This window comes from Lissotriton helveticus, chromosome 5_1 (genome assembly GCF_964261635.1).
Source record: "Lissotriton helveticus chromosome 5_1, aLisHel1.1, whole genome shotgun sequence".
NCBI lineage: Eukaryota > Metazoa > Chordata > Amphibia > Caudata > Salamandridae > Lissotriton > Lissotriton helveticus.
The window spans coordinates 442842999-442855235 of NC_136065.1; the positions used below are offsets into that span (position 1 = coordinate 442842999).

Genomic DNA, 12237 nt, shown 5'->3' on the forward strand with positions numbered 1-12237 from the left:
TTGGATTCACAATGTTAAACTCCTCATTTACCCAAATCAATCCAATTTGCTCATATCCCCTAAATGTAACAACATCAGTTTCATATAAAAAAAAGGCCTGTACAATTTCACGGGCGGTAGGAAAGGTAACTGGTGCCAATGAGCCAAATTTACCTGTAAATTGTATTTTTCCTTCAGTATGGGATCTTCCTGGCATAGATGAGAAACAAATGGATTAATGTTACTGCCTACTGGAGTGTATTTGTTTTACCTTTGCTTCTTGCCAGATGACTCCAGGCTAGAAGATAAACAATTGGTTAAATATGATGATCTAAAACTCGCATATTAAACTATGCATTAATCACTAATTTTATCTCTTGTTCTACAGAAAACCTTGATCTATGATCCTGCAAAGCGAATTGCAGCAAAAGAGGCCTTGAACCACCCGTACTTTGATGACCTGGACAAATCCAATCTTCCAGCCAATCAGATCAAGAACTAATTAAAATGCTCCCATGGAGAGAAGTTCCTGCTTTGTTTCGGGATTACACTTGTAACCTTTGGTGAATCACCACTTTTACTTTCTCATCAGTCCTGTCTGTCCTTTATATGTATTTGCTTGTATTTTTTGTGTAAAGCATTTAGATTGCTTTGTAAGGATACTTAAAATGTAAATAAATCTATCTAATATTTGTTGAGCATTTAAATGTGATGTAGCAAATCTCATGAGTTTCTTTAATTAAAATAAACTTAAATTTTATTTTGTGCAAGTTAATCTTTTAAAATTGTGCCTTTTGAGTCGAGCAGTTAAGTGGGCACTTATATGCCTATTTGATGAACTGAGTGCTCATGTTTTTCTTGCACAAGGCTGTGCTTGTAGTACGCATTGCCTCTCCCGGAATTGCCTGCATCAGGAGGTCATCTATGCTGAAAGCCATCATGGTGGCGTGTGTGAGCACAAGTGTAACAAATCCCTAGTGGTAAAGTTGTAGTGCGTGTTCTACAGCAGTTCCTGTGCATCTTTTTCATACTACTATTCTCTGAATGGGAAGCATGTCAATATTAATAGATGTAACTTTTGCAAAGTGCAGTTGAATGTGGAAGTGCAGTTGTCCTTTGGCTCAGGTTTTTGTTTTGCATATTGCACCTAGCTGATGCTATGCAATGCCCTGAGCCACTCCCCCATCTGTAACGCCAACCCCTGATGCTTGCAGGGACAGGAATGCAAATGAATGTTCCTCCTTTTCGGTTTGTATGTAAACTGTTCAGGATTTGCTTAAGTGGTGCATTGAGCTAGAAGTAGGTCCTCCTCATTAGACCTCACATTTACAATGATGTGTTTTACCAGAGTTCTGTAAATTTTCAACACCTTCATATGTTTGAGACTTTTACAGCGTGCACTGACATAGCTACTTGGCACTGGATAATACCAAAATAGTAATGCGGATTTAAACAATGGATTATTAATGAAAAACAGTGCCTTGAGCTGCTTTCTGAAAATTGCAAGTTAATTTTAAGATGGCGTATACCCCAGCAGGAATCTGCAGTTTCTGGCAGTTGCCTCTGAAAAGCCCTTGCCCCCTGAATGTATTTTGTCACCACTGGGTAGTTCTATTTAGGTCAGTTTTTCCATAGACAGAGCAGCTTTAGTTTGATGATACCTTTGGCGCAGTGTGACAAATCTTCACAAAACTGTAAAAAAAATTAAAAAAAACCTCCACCCCTTCCTTGAAAGTGTTGGGGTGATCTGTCAAGCGGGGCTTGAGTAACAAAGGGGAGGGGTGTACCAAAATCACATTTTCTCAGGCGTTTTCCATAGACCACTTTTTTTTTTTTGCTCTTCCACAAATTGCTGAAGGGAATTACACCAAATTTGGCAGGAACCTAGATCTTGGACCTGAAAGTGTGATATTTTGTGTAAATATGTTCAGAAGTATTTTTATGGCTGGGTTCAAGGGGGCTTACGAGAGTCCCTCAAACCCAATCTTTAAAAATAGCTTTCTCATTGGCCCATGAGGTCCCCCCTCCCCCTTCTGCTATCTTGTTCCTGAGGTGGCAAGCACTCCTACTGGTTGCCAGCAACATGAAGAAAAATGTTGCTGGCAGTCAAAGGACTTCCCAGTCCTGAAGTCATTTTTTTTTTTTTAATCCTACGGGGGCAGGGTGGAAGACCATACCCCACTTGCTAGGGCCGGGGGAAGGGGAGGCAAAATATGAAACCAATCTTAAATGACAGCCCAGTATTTTCTGTTGTAAATTAATAGGGTATGTTTTCATGCAAAATGTAAGTACATAACTGATTGAACACCCACCCCCGATAAAAGAAACCCCTGTGTAGTGGCACATTATCAGTCTGTTCACAAGTTCAGTGGTTTCTTCCCAGTACAGGACATCTCTACGAAAAATAATTAGGCTTTATTTCATCACAATATTTAGCCCCCAACATCATCCACTACCTGTACACAGATATATGAAACTTTGAAAAAAACTTCAGTTTACCCCATGTCACCCTTTGGTGAGAATAAGGCAATGAGCGCTTCTAGGAATTCTAACAAACTTGGCTCACTGAAGCCTCTACCCCGATTATGGACATACTAGTCCCCCCCCCCAACTATCACATCATTAGGCTAGACAGGTCTTCAGACAAGACGGGCGGGGGAATTGCATGCATTTTTAGAAGTAACCTCTCCGTTACTAAAGCCACCTCCCCCTCCCTCTCCTCCTGTGAACTCCTCTGCCTCGACATCACCAGCGAGGGCAAACAAGTTTGTGCTTTACATCTCATCTATCACCTGCCTGGTGACAATCTCATATTCACCCAACAACTCATGGACATGATCACTTCCAATGCCGGTCGGCAGACCACCCAAGTCAACCTCGGTGACTTCAATCTCCACTGGAATGATCAGAAAGACAAAGTGGTGAACAGTCTCAAAACTTTCCTTAATGCGCTTGACCTCACCCAAATATGCGATAGACCAACACACGACAAAGGCGCGATACATCATTGCCAAAGAGTATTCTACACAACTGGAGGCGATTCTACCCTGCGACTGGTCAGATCACCACATTATCACCTTCTTTATCAATGAAAAAGTTAAACCTAACCCGGCTCAACCAATCAAATCCAAAACATGGAAAAGAGACATGAAGAATCTCAACCCCTCTACTCTGCCTCTCCATATCGGCAATCTCCTCCTTCCCCCTTCAGGTGCCTCGGATGTTCAATCACTGACGGACCACTACCTTGAATCCATGAATACATTAGTCAATGAAGTCGCCCCACTGCAACTGAAGAGAGTCTCCACCAAAACTTCTAACCCCTGGTATGATGACAGACTCAATGACGACAGGCGTTCGATGCGAATGGCAGAGCGCACCTGGAGAGCGGACCCTTCAGCACTGCACCTCAAAAGGCTTAAAAACAAGAGAAATGCCTACTTCAGGAAAATAAAGCGCACAAAGTTGGACTTCTTCAGCCGCCAGTTGGACCAAGCAAAAAACAGGCCAAGAAAACTGTTCGAACTAATCAAGACCCAAACAAAGGCACAACCCTTACAATCAAATAGCACAACAAGTGACTCCCCACACTGTGAAGACTTCTCTGCTTTCTTTAAGCTAAAGACCGACAACATAAGAAATGACCTCATCATGGATGTAAGCCGATTCCCCAACCACACCAGAATGGCTAACACTCAACCCAAAAACATGGCATCTTGGCTGTACTTCGATACCTACTCGGAAGAAACAATACACAATCTGCTCTACACCTTGAAGCCCTCTAATCACCTCACAGACCCTCTACCCGCTAATGCTGTAAAAGACTTCATCCCTTTGCTCCTCCCTCTCTGGACCAAAATCAACTGCTCCCTTCAACAAGGTCTCATTCCAGACTCCCTCAAGGTGGGGCAAGTCACGCCTATACTCAAGAAACCTACAGCTGATCCGTCTGACCTAAACAATTACCGGCCCATCACCAATATCCCCACGCTGGCCAAACTGCTGGAGAAATGTGTCCAACTCCAACTAACAAGACACATTGACCAATTTGACCTCCTTAACTCTCATCAATCAGGCTTCCGAGCGAAACATAGCACGGAAACAGCTATAACACACATAATTGATGACGCCCTCCAAATTCTTGATCGCAATGAGTCCTGCCTCCTCATCCTTCTTGATCTCTCGTCAGCATTTGACACGGTCAAACATGAGAACTTGCTGGAGCTGCTAAGCACTAGAATGGGACTATCGGGAACGGTTCTCAAATGGTTTTCGTCCTTCCTCCACAACCGGTCTCAGAAGTTCAAGATCGACAATGTGCTATCTTCACCTGTGCCTGCAGATCTAGGGGTTCCACAAGGATCCTCCCTCTCCCCCACATTGTTCAACCTCGTCATGGAACCGCTCGCCACCTTGCTCCAAGCTTCTAATGTCCAATTTCATATGTACGCCGACGACACACAACTATACCTAAAGCTTCAATCCCCGGAAGATATCAAACTTCTGAATTCCACGCTTATTAACACTCAATCCTGGCTAGCCGACAATCACCTCCAACTAAATGCTCTGAAAACTGAGTTCCTTCTCATCTCACCCCCGGCGAAAATTTCAACCACCCAAACATGGCTCATCAACCTAACAGCACTCAATGTCCAACCCACCATCGTGGACTCAGCGAAATCCCTAGGCATCACACTGGATGCCAAGCTCAACATGCAGCAGCACGTCAGCAAAGCCACAAAATCAGCTAATTTCCAAATCAACACACTGAGGAAAATTAAACCCTTCCTCCCTGCTGAAGACTTACTAACTGCTGTACAAGCGTTAGTCATCCCTCGAATAGACTACGGAATTGTGGCCCTCAGCGGACTCCCTCTATCCACAACAGCACCCTTAAGAGCCTCCCTGAATGCTGCCGCAAGATTCATTACTGGCTCAAGAAAACATTTGCATATTTCCCCTGACTTAAAGTCCCTAAAATGGCTGCCTTTTGAAGCCAGAATACAACTAAAAATTGCAGTTATGACACACGCGGCAGTACACCACAATGCACCCAACTACCTCGCTCAAAAGTTGTCTATATCAGGAGGTTCGAGATCCAACAGAAGCTCAAAAAATCTACTCCTGAAACCCCGTAGATTCCGGAAAGAGAAAACTTACAAGCGCTCCTTCTCAGGAATGGCACCCAGGATCTGGAATGCGCTCCCTCCTGAAACCAGGCGTATCTCCTCCACTGCACTCTTCAAGAAAGAGGTGAAAACCATCCTTCTGGCCAAGATCTCCTGAACGTTATAGGTGTTGGATCAGAGAGACTGCATTGATTTGTGTCAATGCTTACCTTGTCCTTTGGCACTATACCTCTACTTGAGAGAGACACTACTACGCTACTCTCCTACTACCAACCAATATATGATACACGTTGGGTCACTGTTTCACCCGCCCGGTGCCCCCACTCAGTGCTCTCTCTATACTAAAACACTGTTATAAGCCTTCCACACACCCAAAGTGTACCTGAACACCTCTGTAGTGGGATCATTGACTTGTGCCGTCTTATATTTCTTGTTTACCTGACTGTATTTTGATATGTTTTATGTATGTTATTATTATCCTTTCATGTTAGTGACTATTACATTGCTCCCATTACCTCTGTTCATTCCTACTGCCCCTACCCCTTTCATTGTGAAGCGCTCTGATATCTGTAAGGATCTTGTTCGCGCTTTATAAAACTTTGAATAAATAAATACACATTGAGTCCGGTATCAATAGAAATTGGGATGGGTCGGATGGTGAATTCCCGTTGGAAATTTGCTTTTCAGGTCAGGAACAAGAGTTTAAAAGGAATTACAGTGAATTTGGCAAAGTTAGAAATGAACTCCAAAAATGCTGTGATTTGGTGGGAATCTGCTGAGCAGTTTTAGAATTCTGCATTCAAGACAGGGCTCAGGTTGGCTACGAAAGGGTTTAAGATCAGAAAAATAGATGTAACTGGATCAGGTGGTCTTCAACTGTTTCTGTAAAAATATGTCCAATTAAAATCATACAGAGAACTATTAGTCTGGTAATAGTGACCAGGTCAGGCAAGATTCTATTTGTGCCTATCCCATGAAAGATTACCAGCAGTAAGGATCTCAGTGCATCAGGCACTTGGTAGATCATTTAATGTGAACAGAAGCTTTTGCCCCATGACTCTGCAAGATGTGCTCAGCCTTTACCTTGTTTAACGTGGAGTACTACTTGCACACCACGCGTTAGTGATTTGTAAAAAGTGCACCACATACCTTTCAACATGCACAACCACTCTGTCTCTAGGGTTTATGCTATTCCCATTCTGTGCACCCACGTGCATATAAAACTCTAGGCTGTATATGACTGATATTGCCTGTGATCTCATTTGATATTTCAAGTTGTAGAATATGTGATGTCATAATGGGTGCCTAATATGGGCACAAATTATAGTTCAACTGTATGATGAATGTCAGTGTTTTTCAGTTTTTAAATATTCTGATCTCATTTCAACACAAATTGGAACACCACTATAAGCTTTTTCCCAACCCCCAGTGAATTTCAGGCGTTTAACATAAGCTAAGGACTTGCCTAACTAGACTATAGCATTACCTTTTTTTGTGAAAATCATATATAAAATCCTTCCAAAGTACCGTTATATGATCATGTCCTAAAGCCAAGAGCTGCATTGTGATGCAACAAAGTTACTGCAAAAAACGGCCATACTCAAACTGTCACACTTCACAGGCACCCCAAACATACCATTCAGCATCACCACACCAACATTCACACTGGCCGAGCAGCTAGGGAGAAGGCAACAGGATAAATACATACACGGTATACTACACCAGCCTATTCTATTTTCCTTGAGTTTCTGGTTTGCTTGTTAATGCACTGCGATGATCAATTCTTAGGTGGAACTGTTCTTTGACCCTATCCAGAGGTTTACTCTAGTGTGGTGGAAGTAAACAGTCTTCGGGATGTGGTAACATAGGGGGTTGTGACTCTGAATCGCTCCTCCTTTTTCATAAACCTCCAATGGCACAAACTGCCTGAAAAAATGCTTTGTCACCATGAATCATTGGATTAAGATCGAGACAGTGCAGAGGTACGGTGTGCTGGCAAAACACGTGCTGGATTGTGTTGCAATGAACTGGCTTTTTGCAGTCCATATTTTTCTAAATGCACTGCCTAAAGCAGAGTTAATTTGCACATGGTTGGTTATCCTCTGGGACAAAGGCTGACATTTCACTTGTACAAAACCAGAGGAATTCAGCAGTTATAGTTACCTCAGCCAACTATAATGCACGCCCCTACAATCCACTGCTTAGGACCTCTCATATTAAATATCTCATGACCTGGTGTTACATCAGATTACATCGTTCAGCATGTATACTAAGGCAACTCGCTGTGGAAGTGCCTGTATGGGTAAGTAAGGGTGTGCAAGTGGTGTATAGGAGAGTGACTTGGTGTATTAGAGACTGTATACATGAGCTAGTGTGTGTTGTACAGGTAAGTGAGTGGGGTGTGTCAGTGCATGATTGAATGAGTGGGTATGTGATTATCTGCATAGTTGACAGTTGGTGTTTCAGTGGTTGTAAATGGGGAGATGAGTGGTTAAATGGATGTTTGAGCATATAAATAAGTATCTGTATGGGTGCGTGACTGGGTACATGAGTGGCTGTCTCGGTGCATTAATGGGTATGTATGTGGATGCGAGTGGCTGTATACGTAATTGTATGGGTGAGTTGGCGGTTGTGAGATTGTATTGGTGTGTGTATGGATAGCTCATTTACTGTTAGTAGCTGCATGAGTGGGTCATTTTCTATGTCTCTAACTGGATCTGTGATTGGCTGTATTGGTAAGTGAGTAGGTGCATGAGTGGCTGTATATTTGAGTTGTTCAATTATTGGCTCTATGGGTGAGTTGATGTGTTACTGGCTGTATGGATGAGTGATGAGGTGTTCAAGTGTTTATATGGGTTCTGTGAATGAGACTGTTAGTGATTGTGTTGGAGTGGGTGTATGACATGTTGTATGGGGTGCAAGTGGTGTCGCGTAATCTCACTCATGCAAATTCCGCACATGCATGGTGTGTATTTTACCAACTTCCTACTTTTGGAAAACATACATAAAAAAATATTGATTTTCCTCACAGGTATGTGAGAACACCAGCGTTGGGTTAGAGATTGGCATAGGTCGCCCTAACATAGTGACAATTTCTGAGAACAAATTGGCAAGATAGAAGCCAGTTTTTCATCCTGAAGAATGCCACGGACTCATTAGAGCCAATGGCAGCACCATTTGATAACAATAGTGGTAATGGGGTAATAGTTCCCCGTAATCCCCACACTCCAGCTTTTAATACCAAGTAATACCCTACGATTAAATGTGATTTGGGGTAATTCATTGGTTTTAACTCCCTTTTTGCACTGGCCCCCACTTAAATGATTTGAAGTGCCTCGATGTCTTCATGTGTAGGCCCACTCTCTATCAAACTGGATTTTTAGTGAGCAAGAACTGCCTGACACCGGTGGTTTGGCGCTGACCGGGATGGCTGTGTGAGCGTGTGGCTCCGCGCCGAGTCCCGTAATTAATCCTGTTGTTGCTGCCTGCGGGACCTCTGGAGGCCAGAATTCGCCGTGTGAGGTGAATACTGCTCGGCGCAGAGAGTCTGGCTGCTGGCGGTGCCTCGGGGGCCGAGCGGAGACGGACATCCGTGACACGGAGGAGCCCGGCCATGCACAAAGGCAAGATGGCGGCGTGAGGATCTGGAGCGGACCGAGGACTGTGGGCGCTTGCGGCTGGTGTCCTGGTGGCCGCCGAGTGGAGCGTGGGGAGCGGAGAAGCGCTTGAGGACACCCTAGGGTCCGAGCGAGGGGCCGGAGGCGTTGTCCCCCTAGATTGCGGTTAGTGTGATTCCTCGCGCCCTCCCGCTTGCTGTCCTGGAGGCTGGCGCGGGACGGGCGGAACTGGAGCTGCGGCGCCTGTGGCGGGCGGAGGGCGCACACATAGAGCGCTGGCCTGAGACGCCTGGAGGGGGCCGCGCTGGCGGGCGGACCTGACTGCAGGGGGACAAGCTGGTGCTCCCGAACAGCGGACACTGAAGCCGCGGTAGCAGAAGGGCCGGAGCACACGCGGCTGGGGACCCGGACACTCGGGAGGCGATTCAACGCCTATGAGCTCCTGAGACCGGGAGGCACCCTGCCTTCAACTTAAGACCACAGGGGCCTCTTATATTGGCGGGATTCGCCCGCCTGGATTGCTGTGATTGAGAGGTGGCACACATCTGGAGCGAGGGCTGTGGTTGTTCTGTTGGCCTGTTGCAGTGCCCTGGTCGGGCGGCCGGCGTGAGTGGCCCCGGGGGGCTCCCGCCTCCTTGCCTGGAGGACCGTTGCTGCCCGGGAGGCTGGATTTGGAAGGTGGCCCTGGGCCCTATTGGTGGCATTGAACTATGTATTGCTGGTAATGGCCGCAGCCTGAAGGTGCGTTTTGGGGTCACAGCTGGCACAAGACGGACGCAGGAACTGACTTTGCCGTGGTGTGGGGAGCCCTGTTGTGTGTCACCGCTGTCTTCCCCGGGAAGGAGCAACTGGTGGTGTGACTGGAGGGGGAGTTGCGGTTGGCGGGGCCTTAACTGGTGGACTAGGGGGAGCATCCTCCGAGCGCAAGATGGCCGCTGCGGGCGGGGTTCTGGGCCCACCGCCAGGACAGGATGACGCGTCCACCTCGACTCAAACTGGAGGTGCCCAGGCCCCACAGGATGACACTACGCCGGAACAGAGGCTGAACTTGCGTCTCGACGCTATCCTGGCCGCGATTACCTCGACAAAGGAAACGCTGCACGAGGATATTGCGCAGGTTGCCACGGGGCTAGGCCTCCTGAGGGCTAACCACACCAAGCTCTCGGATCAGGTGAAGGAACATGAACAATTACTCCTGGACTTGAAGCCTGCTGTGGTAACGGCGGAACACAAACTAACGGATATTCTTAGTCGTTTGGCGACTCTGGAACGACGGGTGGAGGATGCGGAAAGTCGTAACAGAAGGAACAACGTGAGGGTGGTGGGCCTTCCGGAAAAGATCGAGAAAGATGACGCAGTGGCGTACATGGAGGACTGGTTTAAGACTGTAGTGGCGCCGGAAGGGCTTTCTCCTTTCTTCTCCTTGGAGAGCGCGCATAGGGTCCCGGCTAAGCCACCCCTGGAGGGCCGACCACCCCGACCGATGGTGGTAAAACTGCTGCACTATAAGGACCGCGACCTCTTGATACAGAGAGCACGTTCCCAGGGTCCCTTCCAAGTGGATAATAGCAAAGTCACTATCTTTCCGGACTATACGCAGGAGGTACAGAAACACAGGGCATCCTTTCTGTCAGTTAAAAAAGAGCTGAGGGAAGAGGGGATTCAGTATTCCTTGCTCTTCCCTGCCAAACTACGGATTATTCTCGATGGCAGGACACACTTCTTCCAAACTCCGGACGAGGCTTGGTCGTGGCTAGAACTGTACCGTCCTGGAACGGACCGCACGAATAAGAGCGGAAGGGAAAGACCAAAACCGATCCGGATCAGGAAGTCGCAGCGCATTCGCTCACGGAACAAACTCCAGCGGGCCATGCAAGATGCCCAGATGGCGGAGGACAGGAGGGGGGCTGTGGCTGCAACGGCAAGCATTACGGGATCGCAGCAGGAAAGACCGTCGGAGGGGTCGACCTCGGAGGAAGAGGGTGCGAAATCTGGAGGCGATGAGTCGGAAACGGGGAGTGCCGGGGGGTCCAGTGGTTACCCCACAGACTTCGGATGGAATGTTTAATGAGTGATGTTTAGATGACTCTGAAGCCCCGGGGTGCCGGCTGGGACTGACTCTCCAGACTTTTGGTTTGTGGACAGGTATGGGGCTGAGTAAGCAGCATGGGACTGGGGCGCGGGGTGGGAGCTCTGCCTGCCCTGGTTCGGTGCTCTATCACCCTCTTGTGGCCCTTAAGGCCTTCTGTGGTGGCGACCACAGACTAGTGTATATGTGTGGTTTTGATGGTTTGGAACGGGACTGAAGCTGGGTTATTAGGTCCTGTCCTGGGGAGTGGGGTTTGGGGTGTTTTGGGGGGGTTGGGAAGGGGGGGGGCAACTGCTGCAATGCGGGGAACAACTGGTTAATGGTGACACTGTGTAGAAATATCTATTATGGGGTCGTTACCTAATGTGAAATGTGTTGCGTGGAATGTCCGCGGACTTCAGACAATGGTGAAACGTCATAAGGTGCATGCATACCTGGTGAGGCGGGGAGTGCAGATAGCAATGCTTCAGGAGACTCACTTAATTAAGAAAGAATGTGGAGCCTTGCAGAGGAGGTGGCGGGGCCAAGTGTTTGGCACGACCTATTCTGCATTTGCCAGAGGGGCACTAATTTGGGTGAGAGCGGGGACTCCGTTCCAAGTCATGACACAGCGGGTGGACCCCGAGGGTAGGTATGTGGCGGTGGAGGGGCGGCTTTACGGTAGAGAGGTGGTCCTGTGCAGTGTGTATGCCCCCAATTCTGATCAGGCCCGTTTTTTTGACGGCTTAACGAGTTCGCTGGCTCACTTTTTGGCTGGCCCGGTCTTATTAGGGGGCGACTTTAACTCGATCACTGATGTGGTACTAGATAGGTCACATCCGCCGTTGGTCGACTCTCCAGTTCGCAGGCTGGCGGCTCATAGGAAGGATTGGCAGGAGAAATGGGGATTGCTTGATGTGTGGAGGGAGCAGCATCCGGAGATGAGGGACTACTCCTACTTCTCTACTGTGCACGAACTGCATGTTAGATTGGACGCAGTGCTGTGTAGTGGCACTTTGGCGGCGCTGGTGTCCAATACTGAGTACTTGGCTAGGACCATATCGGATCATAACCCCTTATTGGTGTCAGTGCAGTGGCAACGGGCTAGGTCGGCGGTCCCATCTTGGAGGCTGAGGCCTGAGACACTGGAAGATCTGGTGTTCAGTGACATGGTTCAACAGGGCATTGACCGCTACTTTGCGGAGAATGAGGGCTCTGCCACGTCACGATCGGTGGAGTGGGATGCGATGAAAGTGGTGGTGAGAGGTGTGTGCATGGGTAGATTCTCGAATGCACGGACGGCGGTCTTGAATGATTTGGCGGAAGTGGAGTTGCGAGGCCTGGAGCGACAGAGGCCTGACCGGCCAGATCTACAGGAGAGATTAGCGGAAGCGAGGGAGGTGGTGGCGACTGAGACTGAATGGCTGCGGTGCTATGACTATAA

At 47.6% G+C, this 12237-nt stretch overlaps 1 protein-coding gene across 1 annotated transcript in view; it reads left to right on the forward strand.

Moving 5' to 3' along the window:
* CDK1 (cyclin dependent kinase 1) overlaps positions 1–739 on the forward strand; it is a 135853-nt gene extending 135114 nt beyond the window's left edge. Inside the window, exon 8 of the mRNA XM_078642683.1 lies at positions 368–739. Coding sequence (XP_078498809.1) covers positions 368–481 — 114 coding nt within the window. The 3' untranslated portion in view covers positions 482–739. The remainder of the gene's footprint in view (positions 1–367) is intronic.
* Positions 740–12237: the final 11498 nt, after the last annotated feature.